Source organism: Vidua macroura, chromosome Z (genome assembly GCF_024509145.1).
Source record: "Vidua macroura isolate BioBank_ID:100142 chromosome Z, ASM2450914v1, whole genome shotgun sequence".
Lineage (NCBI taxonomy): Eukaryota > Metazoa > Chordata > Aves > Passeriformes > Viduidae > Vidua > Vidua macroura.
Window position 1 is genome coordinate 8,192,576 of NC_071611.1, and position 18,090 is coordinate 8,210,665.

Genomic DNA, 18,090 nt, shown 5'->3' on the forward strand with positions numbered 1-18,090 from the left:
GGTAAATGGATCATGTTCCGTGCAGAACTATACACAATTTCCTCTTACTTTCCTATGTGGAATTTAACTGATGGTTGTTGATCGTTACAGCTTAGATTTATCCCCTCTTAGGAGCTGATATTTCATATCAATATTAGATATCTCTATTTGAAATGTAGATATTGTGTTATAATTTATTTTGACTGGAGATTTGGTTCTTCATATCTATGCCACAAATAGGTAATTAATAGATTTAGTGAGTCCCTTGTCAAGACATTTTTTATTTTGTCTTGTATCCCTGAAATTTGTATCTGTGCCTTTATCCTGTAATGAGCATGAAATATTTGTATATTTACATATACCTGAATATTTGTGGGTATTTTCTCACAATTCTCATTTCTTCGGTTTTTGACTTCCATGTGAGCATATACTAGGCATTAAACAGGCATTTCATAACAGTTTTTAACAATATTAGCTTTATTGACATTTCATAATTGCATAGAAAGCTGTTCCAATGTTGTCTTCCTCTGTGCAAATGTACTTCAGATGGTGTTAGCAGTTTCATTTAAACTAGGCTAATCCTAGTGGAGTAACCAGACTAAAAGCAAATAATTGCAATAGAGGAGAGTCAGATAGTATTTGGATTTTATCCCAATGAAACGTTAATATTGTCTTAGCACTTTTCAGCCTCATGCTTAAACAAAGCATTCATACCCTTATGTAATGATATGCCAAATGTATGTCATTTTGAACTTACGTGTTCTTGCCCTTGGCAAAATTTACTTAGGCTTCCAAAACTTTTTGCCGTAACACAAACCTGAATATATTTGTTAGCTGCCCTTCCTGACAATACTTGTTTTGCCCACTGTTTTTTACCTAGATCTTGCTTAGTGTAATGGTGGTTGTGCATGAATAAGGCTCAGTGAGAAGGATGCAGTTTCTGATTTTGAACAGTGATGGTCTTGTCATGTTTATCAATTAAATTGTGTAAGTGGTCACTCACAACATTTTAATTCATAAGGTATCAATAGCTGATCACTCAAAAATAGTAGTTCAGTTCTTATTTCCCCTAATTTTTTATTCTCTACTGATGAGGCTTCAAAAATAAACATTTTGGACTGAATGTTGTTTATATTGCATGTTTTAAATGCTATGTGACCAGTCTGTTTTTAAAATTTTTTATTGCTGATCTTTGTTGGGCTTTTCATTCAAAAAATCAAAGGTCATCCTACCTGTTTGGAAGCCTGATTGAAGATTGTTTATTGATTCTGAAGTCCATGTAGCAAGAAAAAGGCACAAATATTCTGGAAATGGACTATTTGCAATCTCAGTCGTAAATAGATGAGAATTCCAGTCAGTATCCTCCCTTCTGAAGCCTTTGGAGAGGAAAGGCTATTCTAGATATCCCTGAACATTTGTTGTATCTAGTGCAGCTGGATCAAAATAATAGTGTACAAAAGAAAAGTTCCAAATAATGAATGATTAACTGTTTATTTTCATTTAAAAGCAGTGGGAAAACCATTTTCTTTCTGATCTATTTTTTAATGCCCAGGTAAACATCAGGAAAGGATTGCTGAGGATTTATATTTTACATGCTGTGGATAAAATTGCTCTTTGCTGTGATTGGGAGGCTGTTGTTTGAATAAATACGATTTGCTTTTATTAATAAATATGTCAGATGGCTGTGTCCTTTTGGGGAAAGATTATGTAGCTATGTTTAGTATGGCAAAGTTGCGATTTATATGATATCCTTCCTTTCTGCACCCTTTCTGTTGGTGTCTGGTCAGAATGAGCAACACTGACATAACCATGCTCCACAGACTATTGGAAGAATCTTTACATATAACTGATGTTGCTTTATTTGATTTTAGTTTCAATGAACTTCCAGTAATTGCAAAAAGTTAACACTTGGCCACTGGTAGTCTTTCAAATCACACAGTAATGATCTTTGCTTGCATTTTAATCTTATTTCCAGTTGACAAAAGGCATAATTACATGTCTATTGCTAGCAGAAGCAGATAGTGGCAAGAGTGTTAGACAATCAAAATAACAGTTTGTCTGATAACGGTTATTTTGCTTAGGCAGAATACTTAATGTTGTGGCTGCCTTTCTGCAGCAACAATCCACTCACCATGTTGTATTACAATTTTTAGCATTTTGATTTTTTACGTGGATCACTCTGACCAAATTGATTTGGGAAATGCTGTGTCAATATATTGATTGGGTCAATATATCTTAAGGGTGAATAATCTCTGGATTGGAGGTGTGACCTTTTCAATGGGCTAGAGTGTGTTCAGGAGATCATTTATGACTTGTCTGACAAGAGCAGTGTTCTGTTATAATGATAGCTATGCTTATGTAGGGGAAACAGCTTGGAAGGACTGATAATCTGCCAATAGGACCTCATTAATTGCTATAAATTACATAATTTGTTTTCTGACTATAGTAACTGTGCTCTCTAGTCGCAGTCCAAGAACGCTGCATCATTTGTGGTCTAATCACAAGTAGATTTTAACAACTTTGGTGTAAGAACATTAGAGAAACATGTTGCATAAAGATTTTCAGATCTGTCAAAACTTGTGATTAATAACAGGTTACTTGTCAGTTTAAGTGAAACTGGATTGGTTGAAACTGGGTTTTGGGAAGTTACTTGTTTTAATATTATTCTTACAAATAAATGTTCAGTTTGCTTCAATTAGATGATTTCTAAAAGTAGTGATAGAATTTTTAATATAAAAACAAGCTAACTATCTAATATATTTTTGATTTTCCTCTCAAATAGATGTGCACTTAGAATTAGAAGAACGTCTAGCAAAATTCATGAGGACAGAGGAAGCTATTATATACTCATATGGATTTGCAACAATTGCCAGTGCTATCCCTGCATATTCAAAGAGAGGGGACATTGTATTTGTGTAAGTATTGTTTTCTAATTGCTTTCTTCTTACTTTTAATGATTTTTAAGCATATTGTTGAACATTTAAAAATATTGCTGGTTTTGATCAAGTAGTAAATTTTGTAGTACAAAGTTCAAATAGTTTTTCTGTGCCAAATATTACAAATCAGTTATTGCTTTCATTGTGAAAGCTCAGATGTGGGCACTCAGCTGCAAAGAAAAAGCAAAATAACTTGTGGATTCAAATACTAACGTAATTCTAATAATTAATTTTCTTTTTAAACAATACAGTTACACTTGCTTTTCTCCTGCCTACTGCTGGCTTTTCACCTTTCTTCCAGGAGAGTCGTTCCCCTCATGTCTGTTTGCAATGGAGTAGTTGGATAAATATTGGTACATATTAAAATTACAGAATAATAGCTATGCAAAAGCAAATAAATTATTTTGGAAGGCCTAGTATCTGGTACCTAAGAATAGCCAGTCATGATTTGTCTAGGGAAGATTCAACAGCTGGGAGAAACAATGTAGCAATACTGAATTTACTGTGCCAAAGAAGAGGGTTTGGACTTAGTACGAATTGATGGATTTTTCTTGTCTTCTGATTCTTTCAGTACCTTAGATCTTTAATATACTCAGTGTTTCTATGACATGCAAATGGTTAACGTGAACATTTTATGAAAAATATGAAGAAATACCTGTTTCAAATATAATACGTACTAATTTCTATCGCTGTTTTTGTATAGGGATTTTCCCTGGGAGTAGGGAATGAGTGTCAGTGTGGGGCTCAGCTGCCTACTGTGGTTAAATTACAACACAATGGTACTTTTGTATTTTTCTGCCAAAATCTCTCTTTGGTGCTCTCTTTTCTAAGTGTAAGGCTTGCAGCCTATTTGACCTCTTAACAGAAGTTCTTTCGTAATTTAATCATGTTTTTTGATTGTCTTTCATTATCTTCTGGATCAGTGTTTTTGAGACAAATGCCCAGGATTGTGCACACACTACTCAAGAATGCCAGTGTACCCTAGATTTAGTTATCTCATACTGTTTCAGCTTCTCATTGACAAAATATCTAACTGTATTTGAAAACACTTGAAATTACTGCATTTAGCATATGCAGGTTTGGTTAAGTTGTCACTTACACAAGATTAATTGACCTAAGCAGCTGTGAAATTGCATACCCCAACATAGTTGGAAATTTACTGTTCCAGCACTTAAAAATGGGAGATAGCTTTTTGGACATGGAGATATTATTTCTCAAAGGATATTAAAATGGAGGTTTTTTAGTATTTGGAGGACTACAGTTAATGTTACAGGCATATCTTTGCACTTTTTTTCTAAGACCCAGAGCAAAGAAGTGAGAGGTTTCTGGGATGATTACTGTGGTATTCTACCTGGTCCATGTAATGTTGTGCTGAAACTGCTGTCACATACAAACAAAAGGATAAGTGTAGATTAAAAAAAAAAAAAAACACAAAAACATAGTAGCTTGCTTTTAGTGTCTGTAATTCATATAAAATTGAGAAGCTTTGAAATGAGTTTTCAAAATGTCAATAAAATATACAGTGCATTAAAACATCTGGTTTTGTCTGCACCTAAGTACAAATATCTGCTCAAAAAAAAAGACAAGACCTAATAGCCAGCTTTCTTTGAATAACTGCACCATGTTTAACAAACTTAGAAGAGTTTGCTATATTTACAGAGATGAAGCTGCCTGCTTTGCTATTCAGAAGGGATTACAAGCATCTCGTAGTAACATCAAGTTATTTAAACATAATGATATGGCTGACCTTGAACGACTGTTGAAAGAGCAAGAGACTGAAGATCAAAAGGTACCACTCCTTTGAAGAAATATTTGTACTCTTTTGTGCCACCTCCCCCACATTTTTTTACTGAGTCGTGTAATTGAATGGGTGCAGTGCTTAAAGGCAGTTACTAGGTTTTCATAAGTCTCTATTGAGCAGTTAATGTTGCTTATTTATTTAAGATAATTTTTTTAAAAAAGTATTTATTTATTTGTATCTGCCTTCTTAACCCTTAGAACTGAGCTCACAGACATAAGTAGCAGGGAATATCTTTACAGGCACATGACTGACATGAGATAATGTTTTTCTTTCCTTTAAAAACTATTAAAGAGCTTTTTTTTTTGTATCTCTGAGAAATTTATGTAACTGTATTTACCTAATACATCATACAAGTTTACTATCACTTTGAATGCCACACTATAAAATCAACACAAAAATGCCTAGTCCTTTATAGAATCAATAGGGTTGATTTTTTTCTCAGTCTTCCCCTATTATGCATTCAACTCTTAAGATGTTCACTCTCATGAAAAATTTGAGTCAGTTTGAAGGCTTACTTCTTGTTCTGATAGTAATGCAAAAGAATGTCCAAAAGCAGTTACTAAGATCAGGATCGGAAAGTGCAGATAACTTCATTAAATGAGTTTTAAAAGAATTAACTGAGTAGCTATCATGATTGTATGGCTTGTTCGCAGAATGCTGGCAAGTTACAGACAATTGAAAGAAAGCTGATTGTGTGATAAGGCCTAGAAAAGGTAAAGTAGATACACTGTCAATCAGCTTAACATCAGCATAAATCAGTAATGGATCTGATTAATAGCAGATTTATAGATAACATACTAGTTAATGTACCTTCATGGAAAATACTTTTTGTCAGATAATCTTTACATGAGTTTTTAGATGTGGTTTTCAGACTAATTTGTGTAACACATTTGGTTTGTTAGAGCAGAGTGCTTTGAGTTAGCTACATGGTTAAAGTTTCTTACTGTAATTAGCTGAATGTGAACATATGATTGATGGGCATGAGCTTAATACAGACCATGTGTGTATAACTATGACATACTGACTAGAAAAGGGTAGGTCATATCATTAGAGTTGGTAAAGCCTGTAGTGTCTACTGTGACTAGTTTGGTACCTACCACATAGAAAAGTTCCTGAATCTTTTTACAAGAACTGAAAAATGAAAGAAGTGTGACTATATATCCTTGATCAGAAAATATCAATAAGGTTCAAAGGAGATAACAGAGGAATGGCATTTTAAAACAGCAAAACTGAAATTATACCAATTGAAATTTAGCAGAAACAAGTAAATGATTTTAATGGTCCGTATTGTATCCAGAGATCAGACAAGGACTTTGTAACATAAGTGTTATAAATACTTTTGCATTGTGTTTTACAAAGGCACTACTTGTAAGAGGTTTGTGCTGCATTGTGAATCCTGGTGCTCAAAACACTTGTTGAAAAGTCTTCTAAATGCTTAGAATAATGATGAGTATCATAGAGACCAAGATTTGTAGTATTTGTTCTGTAGTTACATTGGTTGAATTTTATTCATAAAGTTCAAGTAGATTGGTTATGATTTGTTGCGAAACAAGGCCTCTTAAATCATGTGTAGAAGTCAAAAGCTTTGAAATTATTACACAATAAATAAAATAAAAGACAAAAGTAATCGAGTGAGTAATTTCAACTTTTGTTACAGATGAAAATGCTAAGTTTAAACTTAAGTAACAGCTTATTTGCAAAAGTGGCCATTCCCTTCAGAAAAATCTTCCCTATTAAAAAAAAATATTTAGAGCTTTGCTTGTTTAGTAACAATTAATGTAAACTAAAACCATATCTTTCCCTGAAGAATCCTCGCAAGGCCCGTGTAACTCGAAGGTTTATTGTAGTGGAAGGATTGTATATGAACACAGGAGACATTTGTCCTCTTCCAGAGTTGGTAAGTGGTTTTAGTTTGCCTTTTGAATTGCATATGAAAATTGCATGTGGCTAATGAAATAGTAGTGTTGCCTACATAGAAAAGTTCTGCATGAGTTTTTTCATTTACCTTCCTGCTTTCTCACATGTTCATGAAATGGTGATTCCAAACCTTAACCTTGTTTGGAAACTTCTGATTAGGATTCTGAAGCTATCGAGACTTAAAAATAATGTCTGGCCGTGGTCTTAATTTTTATCCTGTAAAATATAGTATATTTTCTGCTACACTGTATGATACTAGATAGTTAAATTAGGTTATATCTAAAAAAAAAGTTTCAAAGAAACCTTCCTAGAAATGTCAGAAATAGTGACTCCAAGGAAAATATTTGCTATTCAACATAAAACTTTTTATGCGGGCTCTATTCTTGTAGATAATGGAAGAAATAGTGTAAAAATGCATTGTCTTGAAAGTACCTGAGAACCCATTAAAAAAAAGAGGTTTTTTAATATATGAACATTTATGAAATTTGTTTCAGTATTACATGGTGAAGTAATTTTGAAGGCTTTTAAAATGTCATAATGACAGAACAGAACTCTAGAACTGACTTATATGCAGTATTCAGAATGCTTCCTTGTCTTTCTTTACCTTATCTCCCCCATGCATTTTGTCACCAAATTCTGACTTGTATTTTATGAAATTCTCTTTGTTTTAGATAAAATTGAAGTATAAATACAAAGTTAGAATATTTTTGGAGGAGAGCCTTTCCTTTGGAGTCCTTGGACAACACGGAAGAGGAATTACTGAGCACTTTGGAATAAATGTATGTACTTTTTTGTTGTGAATGAGAGATCTGTACAGAAGCAAGTTGTGCAATTGTTTCCTAGTATCTGTGCCGTTAACAGATAGTTTTGCAGTGTACAGTAAACATTTAAATACAGGGTTTTTTAAATGTGTATATATGTTTAGCTATTTTTTTAGCAGTCCGTAGAGCTTTCAGGTCTTGGCAGCCTTTCATGTGCTTAGTTGAAATAATTTTATTTTATCTTTAGTGACAAAGATAACAAAAGAATTTTTACAATGCATAATTCTATCCTTTTTTTGGACACTCCATGAGATAATGAATACTGTCTTTTCCAGCTACTTACACTTATAAGTGTCACTCTGGCACAGAAATATTTGAGGTCTTGGAGTAAATAAGAAAAATCTTTGCAGTATATAGCCATCCTATTTTGCTCTATTGCCTTTTACTCCAGTGGGGAAAAATAAGTTAAAACTTCTGATGGTTCTTTCAAAGGTCTTATTATAGTACTTTACCAGCAGATTCAGCCAAACTATTTTTCCAAGGGTCTACTTTTCGCAGTGTTTACGCAGCCGAGGAGTACTTTGGAAATCCAAAATGGTATCCTTGCACCTGCTTACTACCTCAGTCCCTTGAGCTGAGGGGAAGGAAGAAGTGCTTTTTGTTTGCCAGTGTTCCAGTGTGGAGCATCTTTCACTTCATTCTCACAGTGTCTGTATTCAGCTTGGAAGTGAAAAAACACATTCAGAAAACTCATTCTGTCTTCCCCTTTGTCCTGTTGATTTCACTTAATACCAAACATGGAAAAGAGAAGCTAAATTTAGAAAAGGAAAGAGTGTTACTATGATACATGCCAAGTGCTATCTGATTAGCTGATAGCAGCTAATTAGCTATGTTACATCCTTTCCAATTAATTGACTTTTATATTAAATTCATTTACAGGCAAAATTTTTGAAGCCTGGCAAAAGAAAAGATTTGTAACTAACAAGTGAAATAACACAATTGGGTCTCTAATGTTCTATTTTAATTAGATTTATGCTTAATTTTTATCACATTCTACCTCCTAATGACTACAGTGGGGCTACTTATACTTTTAAAGGACACTGCCACACTGACTGCATTGTGGAAATATCACTAGCATCTAAATAATTTGTTATATCTGTTTGTGTTCTTCACATTGCAGTGCCTGGAAGAGAGAGATCAATGCAATTTATTTACAGGTCCATAAATCTCAATTTCTGAAATGTCCTTTCTCGCTTGGTTAAAATTATTATTTCAGTTGTACTTTCATTTCATTATGTCATGGTTTGGTGAATCTTCTCTAGTAGTCATGGTAATATGAAACCAGATGTATCTTTAATAGATTAACTTATAGTCCTGATGCAATCAAAAGCATATTTTAATAATTTGTTAATTTAACTGACAGATTGATGATATAGATCTTATTAGTGCAAACATGGAAAATTCACTGGCTTCTATTGGTGGATTTTGCTGTGGAAGGTCTTTTATTATTGACCATCAGGTAAGACAGATCTCTTTTATAATTAGTATGGCACTATTAGTTACTTATATGTAGAGTTAATTATTAATATCCATTTGCAAGTATGATGTAGGTGATTATGCTGTATTTGATTCTACACAGAAACTGTCTGGTTCCTGTGAAATACTGTAGATAAATTGGAGGCCTACTTTTAAATCCTTACATGTACCTGTAGGTGTGGAGGAGAGGTTTTTAATATGTACATGAATTAACTTTTAAAACATTGTCTACATTATTATATTTTTTTTTCCTTTTCTCCCATAGCGATTATCTGGTCAAGGCTATTGCTTTTCTGCCTCCCTACCTCCTTTGTTAGCTGCTGCTGCTATTGAGGCTCTGAATATTATGGAGGATAATCCAGGTACTTAATTCAGGACAATGTTATCCTTCAGTCTTTCTTCACCCCAAACTAATAACTTGTACTTCTCCCTGCTTTGATTCCTCACCTTTTTACTCTGATGTCCTCTTATTTTTTTGCTAATAAATTTTACATGCGTGTTTTTTTCTTCATGGTTTTTCCCACTCAGCTTTTCTTCAGTGTTTCCATCCCTTTCTGTCTTCTAGCTGAAAATAAGCAAGTTATTTGAGGCTAAGAGGGACACAGATGGTTTTTAAAAAGCAAATAAGAAATTTTTATTCTGCTGTTTAGATCAGTGGTATGCCTCTTTGCCTCTTCTTAAAAACATATTCCTTCAGCACAAATGAAGGAATAGAAAGTTAAGTAGAAAAAAATGGTAATATATTTCCTCAGGACAGAGCAGCCCTCTCCCTTCCACTTGCAATATAATTAGAGTTTTTTTCCTTCTCTAGTTAAGCATTCAGGCAGGAGCCTGAAGCCTTCAGAGCATTCAGGAATGATCAGGGTGCAAACTGCCTTTGATTTGCAGGACCAAATACAGGGCATTTCTATAAAGTTGGCAGGCAGAAGATTCTGCTATAGGAATCAATTACAAAAGCCCTTAAAGACCATCTAGTTTCAACACCCCTGCCATTGGCAGGGACACGTAGACCAGGAGCTCTATCCAACCCAGCCTTGAAAAATCTTTTTGCTGACAGGAATTGATGCCAGACCACAGCAGTGCCAAATCCCAGCCACTAAAACACCTGGGAAAGTTTTCTGGTTTTTTTCCTTTCTTTTTTTAAGGAATTGGAGAGAGGCACATGAGGACAAAATAGGCCAAATTGTGAAATTGTGTAGATTTGGTTTTAACCTTCATTTCTGTCAACAGATTGGAAGACATCTGCAGAGATAAAGTATTTAATTTGTGACAAATAAATAAAAATGACTGGGTAGCCCACGCCCAGTTGTCTGAAGTGAAATAGAATCAAGAAAAAATTAAGAGTAAGTGAAAGGATTGTTAGGTGTAGTGTAGGGTTAGCCTTCACCAAGGAAAAGAGCCACAGTTTGCAAATCCAGGAGTCAGTTTTCTCTTAAAGAATCTGCAGTGAATTGGGAAAAGGCTCAACAAGCAGAGTCTGCATGGCAATAGATATTTATGGATTTTTATAAATTGGACCTGCCATTTCAGTCCCATTACAAAGTGTTTATGTCATCCCTTCCATATGGTCATGAACAGCAGCAGCTCCATATGCAGCTGGAGTAATGAGATAAAGGAAAGTAGTGCATTTGTCAGGACTTAAAAGCTTGCCATTTCCTGGCAGAAATAGGAATCGGGAGCATTAAGAAGAGTAGTAAAGAGACTTACTAATTCAATGGATATACATACCTTAGTTTGATTCCAAATGCTATATTTGAAAGCTTAGAATAATGTAAAGTAGAAACAGGAAATCTAAGCCTTTTTTTTTGTTGTTGTTTTGTTTTGGTTTTTTTGTGTTGTTTTGTTTTGTTGTTGTTGTTTGTGTATAGATATTTTTCAGACTCTCCGGGCTAAATGTGAACGGATTCACAAAGCTTTACAGGGGTAAGTGTGGGGTTTGGGGCTTTTTGGCTTTTATTTGGCTATGCCTTTATAATGTGAATGTCAAAGAATCTCTTCTTTCCCAAATCTGTCTCTGGTTTTACAGATGCTTAGACTGGGATATGTACACTCAAATTGTTTATGCATTAAAGGAGAAAAATTATTTTTTCCCAACTGTCTCAGTTATGCTGCTAAAAAGAGTCCAAGTTTTTAAAATCCTTTACAGGTTTTGAAATTAGATTATACCTTAAGGCTATTGAGGAAGGCTTCAATCTCACACATAAAAATCTTTAGGAGAGTGTGATAGCTCTCAATGACACAAAGTATTGATAAGCATTTTGAAAATAAAAATAAATAAATAAAAGCATTTGGAATGAAGCTTAGTAGATACTCTTTCAGACAACTCAATGCACCTTTCAATCACCTTGAATACAATATTGTGTATTTTACTTGAATGTTAAATTATAATAAATTTCCTGCTGTTCTGGAGGCACAGAGAAAATTGCTAGGATTTATCTGAAAAATAAGGTTTAAAATTTTATACTATGCTGTTTTAAAAGATAGGTATACGGACTAACTGCTTTTTTATCTGTCAGGTTTTGATACTAAAAATATTGAGAAATTGCTGTGATATTCAACAGCCATTTAATGTGCAGTAATTGTGGAATTGTTATTTACAATTCTTCTTCCTCAACAATTTTGTGTTGCATATTACAGAAATTAATAACCTTTAAAAACACGCATACAAATCTTTAATGCATGATTGATTATACTAGTTTCTTTGGAATGATGCTACCATCAAATGAGCCTGATCGTCTTAAAATATTAGGCAAGCTTATTATCAAAGTCTAGAATTCAGAATTACACCTGATAATTGATATGCGTTTATATGACCTGTTAATTTTGGGGACCAGAGGTCTTACTTGGATATTGAATACAAATTTTTTGGATGGGAATAACTCAATCCTAAATGTGTGTGATGTGTCAGGACAATGACGATCAAATGTCAGTCATTCAGTCAAATTCTAGAAACCTAATTAACAACTGTTCCTATGTATAGATGTGGGAACAATTATAGTCATATAACTAAATTTAGAGGACCTTCTGACTAAGTGACAGATGGTGCTGTAAAGAGTTTTTACAGGAAATAGTTTAAAATCATAAATCTTGACAAATCTTGAAAAACCCCCCAGCAAACCGTTTGTTTTTTCTTATCCCTTAAGTGATAAAAAGATGACCTAGCTAGCTGGATTATCAGCAAATTACATGCCCAACAGACATTTATCTTACATCTTCATAATGATTCTTTAAGAATTTCTGAATTATTAATCCTTTTTGCAAAAGGATGAGTAACTATTGTTATACAAACTTACTGAAACTCCTTAGAAAAACATTTGCTTGATAACTTTGTTGTCTTTATGTAATGAAAACTGAAATGCACATATGTTTTGTCTGCATTAGTATTAGTAAAGTGAAATATCCGTCTTTTCTCACCACCTGGAAAGGAGAAACACTTATTATCTAGAACTTCAACATATATTCAAGGAGAATGTACATCAAAGGCTTTTTATTTGTTTTAGGATTTCTGGTTTAAAAGTAGTGGGAGAATCTTTTTCTCCAGCATTGCACTTACAGTTGGAGGAGAGCTGTGGATCTCGAGAAAATGATGTGAAGTTACTCAAAAGAGTTGTGGATTATGTAAGTGTCTCCATAGTAATTAAAATATATCATTTCCTTTGTATGTTAATAATGAAGGAAGGGTAGTTGGGTAACTTGTTGGGCTTGTTGGGTAACTTGTTGAAACTTAGTTTCTGTGCTGATTATATGGCTCTGTTAAAGATCAAGTTCCAACCATTTCTTGATGCCTATAGTTAAGTCTGTAGCTCTGGATTAAAAAATATATATTATACTATTTAGTTCAGGAAATAGTTATCTGTTTTAATGCTCAAATCTGCATATAAAACTGTTGCTTAGACAACTTTTATGTTAATAAGAAAAGTGTTCTGTAGGTGCATTTTAACCATTTAAGGTCAACTTTTGCTTCTTTGAGTCCATGAATTTGCTGTTTTTATGTGTGAACAATCTCAAATTCTATGTACAGTATTTTTCTCTTCTTTAACACACATTCATTCTTTTTGTCCCACATGAAGAAGTGAGGGTGGATATATCTTTATATATCAGGTGGCAGGTAAACAAGACTACGCTACAAAAAGAAATTCTGGAGTTAATTTCCTTGAAAATATGCTTAAATATTATTTAATTGCCTGAAAAATCTGGTATGTTTGCCTGATTACATGGAGGTGAAAACTGAAGGCACTGCACCCTAAACTGTCTTATGTGTTAAAGCTGTATTGAAATTAAAAGATGATTTTGCACAACCTTCATAACCTCCATTTGGAAAACACCTTGCATTTATCTTGACAGCAGATTAATAGAAGTTAGTTATATGTATTTGGTAATCAAAAGGATATGCCATCAGAAATTTCCAGGCTGATTTGCTGTATTTTCTTTATTTGTAGTGCATGAATAGTGGTATTGCGTTAACACAGGCTCGCTATCTGGAGAAAGAAGAAAAATGTCTTCCTCCACCCAGGTTAGCAGAAAGTTAATGTATTACTTGATTTTATTTGGCTGTGGCCATCTCTTTTCCATCTCCACAACAATGGAGTTCTGTTCAGTAGATTGGATTGAATAGTTAGTTCTTGGAAAAATGGGACAGGCTCCAGTTTTGAGGTATATTTTCAGTGACTGTTACAGGTTGCTACTACCTGAATGAAATAACTGTATCAAAACTACCTGTATCTTGGGGATCAGCATGTAGCCTGTTAGCTACATGTTAGCTACATGTTAGCTCATGTTTCCATGAGAAAAATTAACTGTGTAGGTAAAAAAGATAACAGATTTCTGCAGTGTGGATGGTGGGGTGGCAGAGAGGGGGCAAAAGTAGTCTGATCACATCTGTTTAGTCATGTGTCTTTTTTCTGGTTGAATTTGAATTCGTAATAATTTCCCTACAGATAGTGATCTCAATGTGTTGAAATTAGTAAAAACAATTCTAAGCGGAAGGCTAGGAGTAAAGTTTACACTGTGTGTTTTGGTTTTATTTTTTCTAGTATACGAGTAGTGATAACAGTGGAACAAACAGAACAAGAACTGGACAAAGCTGCATCACTTCTTAAGGAAGCTGCACAGTCTGTGTTGAATTAGACTGCTGTTTCTGGATTCCTCTTTCCCATGTTATCAGGATAAGTGTTTTACACTGTATAGTGACTTCCAGATTCTTCCACTGATGGCATTGAAAGCTGACTAACAAAATTGTTCTAGAGTGATACAAATGAGTGAGGGGAAGAATGCTGAATTTTGGAGTTGGTGACTGACACAGTGTTGTTCCAATTCAAACTCTGCCAAACGCGCATTACTTAAAATGGGGTATCACTATGGAATTCATGACTCTTTCATAAGTTAGTGTAAAAAGTTCTAAATTTATTTCCTCAAACCCTTAAATGTTCTCAAAAATGTGTATAAATATTCAGTTTCACCCCAAACCATGTAAAATGTGTTGTATTTTCTCAGAATGTGGGAACTTCAAATAAATTTCAAAGAATTATCCTTCCCCACCTTCCAAATGAAAATACACTGTTCTTAATATTACCAAAAGGAAAACACATTAAGATATAATTTTGTGCTATATTATGTCGTATGTTATTGAACTATAGGAGGGAGGACCTTCAATTCTTTTTGCTTATGTATCTTTCTCTAAACATTTTTGGCAGCCAGGTTTTAAGAAAGCCTGGCCAAACAGTAAATTCATATCAAATACTATTTAATTTTTGCATTCCATATATAATTATATGCATATTTGATATTATGGGTGAAGTTTTTATACTATTATCTTTAAAATATCTAAATTCAAACCTCTGAATTGTGAAACTGATGTAATTCCAGTATAGTATGTTCAGATAAAGGAGCTTTGTACCAGTCTTGAAGAGGAGTAATAGGCAACATGGAAAATGAACCAAGGTTTTGAAACAGCAACTAAATACTAGCTTAGTCAAGCTACTTTGAAGCACAAAAATTATATGTGCTTCGTTTTACCTGAAAATATCTATACCTGAGAAGGGAAGATTTACACATAGCTACTGAGAGTTTAGATGGTACATATACTACTGAAACACAAGTCAATCTGTGCACATAAAATTCACAAGTTGAAAGTAATGTTTGGAAGTTGTGCTGTCAGGATTTTAAGTAAGCACAGATGGACGTTACATGTATGGACACTTTACTTCAATCAGGAAACTGGTAAGGAGCTATGTATTTTTTATAAATCAAAATATACAGCTTTTTATTTCACAATTTTGCTTTAAGAATGCCTTTCTGAAATTTTTGTATTCTGCCTAGTATGTGTTGAGTTGTTTTGTACTTTTGTGCCTTTTTGGTTGCTACTACAAGGATTACAGGACTAATTTTGAGAAACATCATTGTTAAAGTTTGATTCAGATTTTTACTTACACAATTGGATTTTGTAGCATGGTCAACCATATATTGTTAAATATTCTACATTAGGTAAGCATAGTCTATGCTGCCTCCAGTTTACAGAGAGTGTTTCTACATTGGCTTTCAAAACTTTTCATCTGTGTACCTTCAGATAGAACACCTAAAGTTGTGTTGGGGCACTTCTGTGATTGTTGCTTGACATTTGAAGTAGTCAAATCATTATCTGTGCCATGTAGTAAAACCTTCATCCCAGTGTGAAAGAGAATCCCTATTTCAATGACATTATGTTTTCTCTGTTAACTGTGAGTAAAAGCCAGTGAGAAGCCAACAATTTAGAAGAGAAAAAAATGTGCAGAATGAGACTGGCTCCCATGTTACAGACGGGAACTGAAGTGCAGAATAGTCATCTTGAAGACCCTCAGACACTGCAAGAAATGGAAATTAAATGTTATGCCTCTACTTTGAGCTTTTGAGCCGTTTTTGGCTGGATAATTGAAACCTGCAAATTCGAATGAAGTCCAGCCTTTGATGTATAAATTTGGAAAAAATTAGGTACTTCGATTCCAGTGCAGCATATTAAATGGTTTTGGAGTTAAGATAAGCCTGGGAAGGTAAGCAAATAACCATTGGCATTGAAATCCTAGGTTGCAGAATCTATATTTAATTCTCTCATTTTATTTTAGATTGTCTGCAAATGGGGTGGAATTTCTGTTGTGCTTAGAGAACTAGTAATAATTTTTAGATACATGGATTGAGTTGTTATTTTTGTTCTTGGTTTGTTGGGTATTCTTGCTTTTAAATGAAGTGATGACAGCTAAGGTAGAAGCAGAGTGAAATTTCTAGTGATTTCAAATCTGTGACTAAGTAGTTCTGATGATATAAAAGTTCAAAAATATTGCTAAGAAATGCCATAATTTGATTCATTTTACAAGCATGCACCCACCATTAAAACATTGGTAAAACTGCCTTAATCCTTTATTATTGTTTACCAGTGTATAGGAAAGAAGCACTTAGGTCACAGTAAAGTGAATACCTTGGTTGATAGCAGCTGAAGTGCTTTGTAGTACATGTTTTACTGACAGGTTACATGTGCGGTCTCTGTAAGAAATTAAGATACTTTTGAGATGCAACTATTGGAGAAGGATATCCCTGATCAGTTTAAGCATATCTGGCTCCTCTTCATTTTGACTTTTTTTATAACTGTCTCTGTCATGGCAAGCAGATGAAGAAATGGGTGGCTCTGGGGAAAAAATGTGGATTGGGGTTAGGAGACAGCAGGTGATTCTGATTAAACTGCTGACATTTGAAAAATCAGAAGCCTGTTAAGGTGCTTAACTGCCCAGTGCTCTTGGCTGATAAATATATTAACAAATTTGTGTTAGTTGCTTTGTAGTTACATTTGGATGAATTGGTATTTTTCCATCCATTTCTTCAGATGTGGGCATGAGACTGGAGTTCAGTGTAAACCTATTAAGTAGGATACTGTGAGATGAATCAAACGCAAGGACCTTATCCCAAACTTCAAAGTATCTTTTGAAAATAAATTTTGTTTCAATTAATTTATGTATTTCACTTTGCCACATACTTGGAACAGCGTTTCAATAAGTGGATAATAAATCCAGTATTTTAAATAGTGAAGAAAAATAAATTTTGTTAGTTTTTTAAAATTGACTATTAATATCTGATAGTTGAGAAGGAGGGCATTTAACTGTAAACAGTTGGTCATTTATTGAAATTGTCTTGATGAATTTATACTTTCAAAATATTTTATGTTGAAGAAACGTGTCTACATTATATATATTCGTATTTTAAACAAAGAGATTTATTTTCCTTGAATATTTAAAAAGAATTGATTGCTATTTGTGTAGTTTCATGGTTTTTATAGGAAAAACTACAGATGCCTTTTCTGTTTATTATAGTAATCATTATTTTTGAATAGGAGGTGAAATGCATAAGGAGGGTATTAAGAAAGAAAGAGACGTATGGCTGAATAACTTTGATTTTATTTTTTTTCAGTTTTGAAATATGAACCCAGTCAATGCACAGAATGGTGTACTGTCTCCTTTCTGTCACTCCATCTGGACTTTATTATTTTATACAGGGTTGTGGAGTGTTGGCATTCACTGATCTATGAAGTTGCTACCACAAAAGTGTCTTGCATCTTAAGATGACTAGAGAAGTCCACATGTAAATGTACAGAACTGTAAATGCTGCTTAAACAGAGGAAATATTTACAACTAACACAAAGCATTTATACATTAAACTGTTTCAGTGTCCTAATAAATGGAAATGTCTGGATAACATTTTTTCTTGTGTTTTTATGTTCTTTGGCAGTTTTCATGGTAATAAGGTAATGGGCTTACCTTGATCTTGCTGTTGATAGATTTTCCAAATTTTGGTTTCCTGTCCATTGTGTAGTAGGTAATTGCAAAATATGCATAATAGAAGTCACAGAAGCTACTAAATCTGCTGAAAAGTACCTATCAGGGAAGGACAGTTTCTACATGTCCAAATTCTAATACTTTGGTAGCACACCGTTGCTGAAAACCACTATTGGAAGCTACACACTGGACCAGATACAGTTTTATTTTGACTCAGAATAGAATTTCTGGTGTACCAACAAACTTGAGTTCAGATGACATATGCCCCAACTTTGAGACACCATTACTGAATAAAATACTGCAGTTTTGACTACCATATTTTATGGATAAGATTCCTCTATTTTCCTCTGCTATTAGAGGTGTTA

At 33.8% G+C, this 18,090-nt stretch overlaps 1 protein-coding gene across 1 annotated transcript in view; it reads left to right on the top strand.

Annotated features, from left to right (window-relative positions):
• SPTLC1 (serine palmitoyltransferase long chain base subunit 1) overlaps positions 1-17,647 on the top strand; it is a 33,191-nt gene extending 15,544 nt beyond the window's left edge. The window contains exons 6-16 of the mRNA XM_054003602.1: positions 2,762-2,894; positions 4,575-4,704; positions 6,524-6,613; positions 7,305-7,412; positions 8,818-8,913; positions 9,196-9,292; positions 10,799-10,853; positions 12,431-12,548; positions 13,370-13,443; positions 13,964-15,955; positions 17,361-17,647. Coding sequence (XP_053859577.1) covers positions 2,762-2,894; positions 4,575-4,704; positions 6,524-6,613; positions 7,305-7,412; positions 8,818-8,913; positions 9,196-9,292; positions 10,799-10,853; positions 12,431-12,548; positions 13,370-13,443; positions 13,964-14,057 — 995 coding nt within the window. The 3' untranslated portion in view covers positions 14,058-15,955; positions 17,361-17,647. The remainder of the gene's footprint in view (positions 1-2,761; positions 2,895-4,574; positions 4,705-6,523; positions 6,614-7,304; positions 7,413-8,817; positions 8,914-9,195; positions 9,293-10,798; positions 10,854-12,430; positions 12,549-13,369; positions 13,444-13,963; positions 15,956-17,360) is intronic.
• The last annotated feature ends 443 nt before the right edge of the window (positions 17,648-18,090 follow it).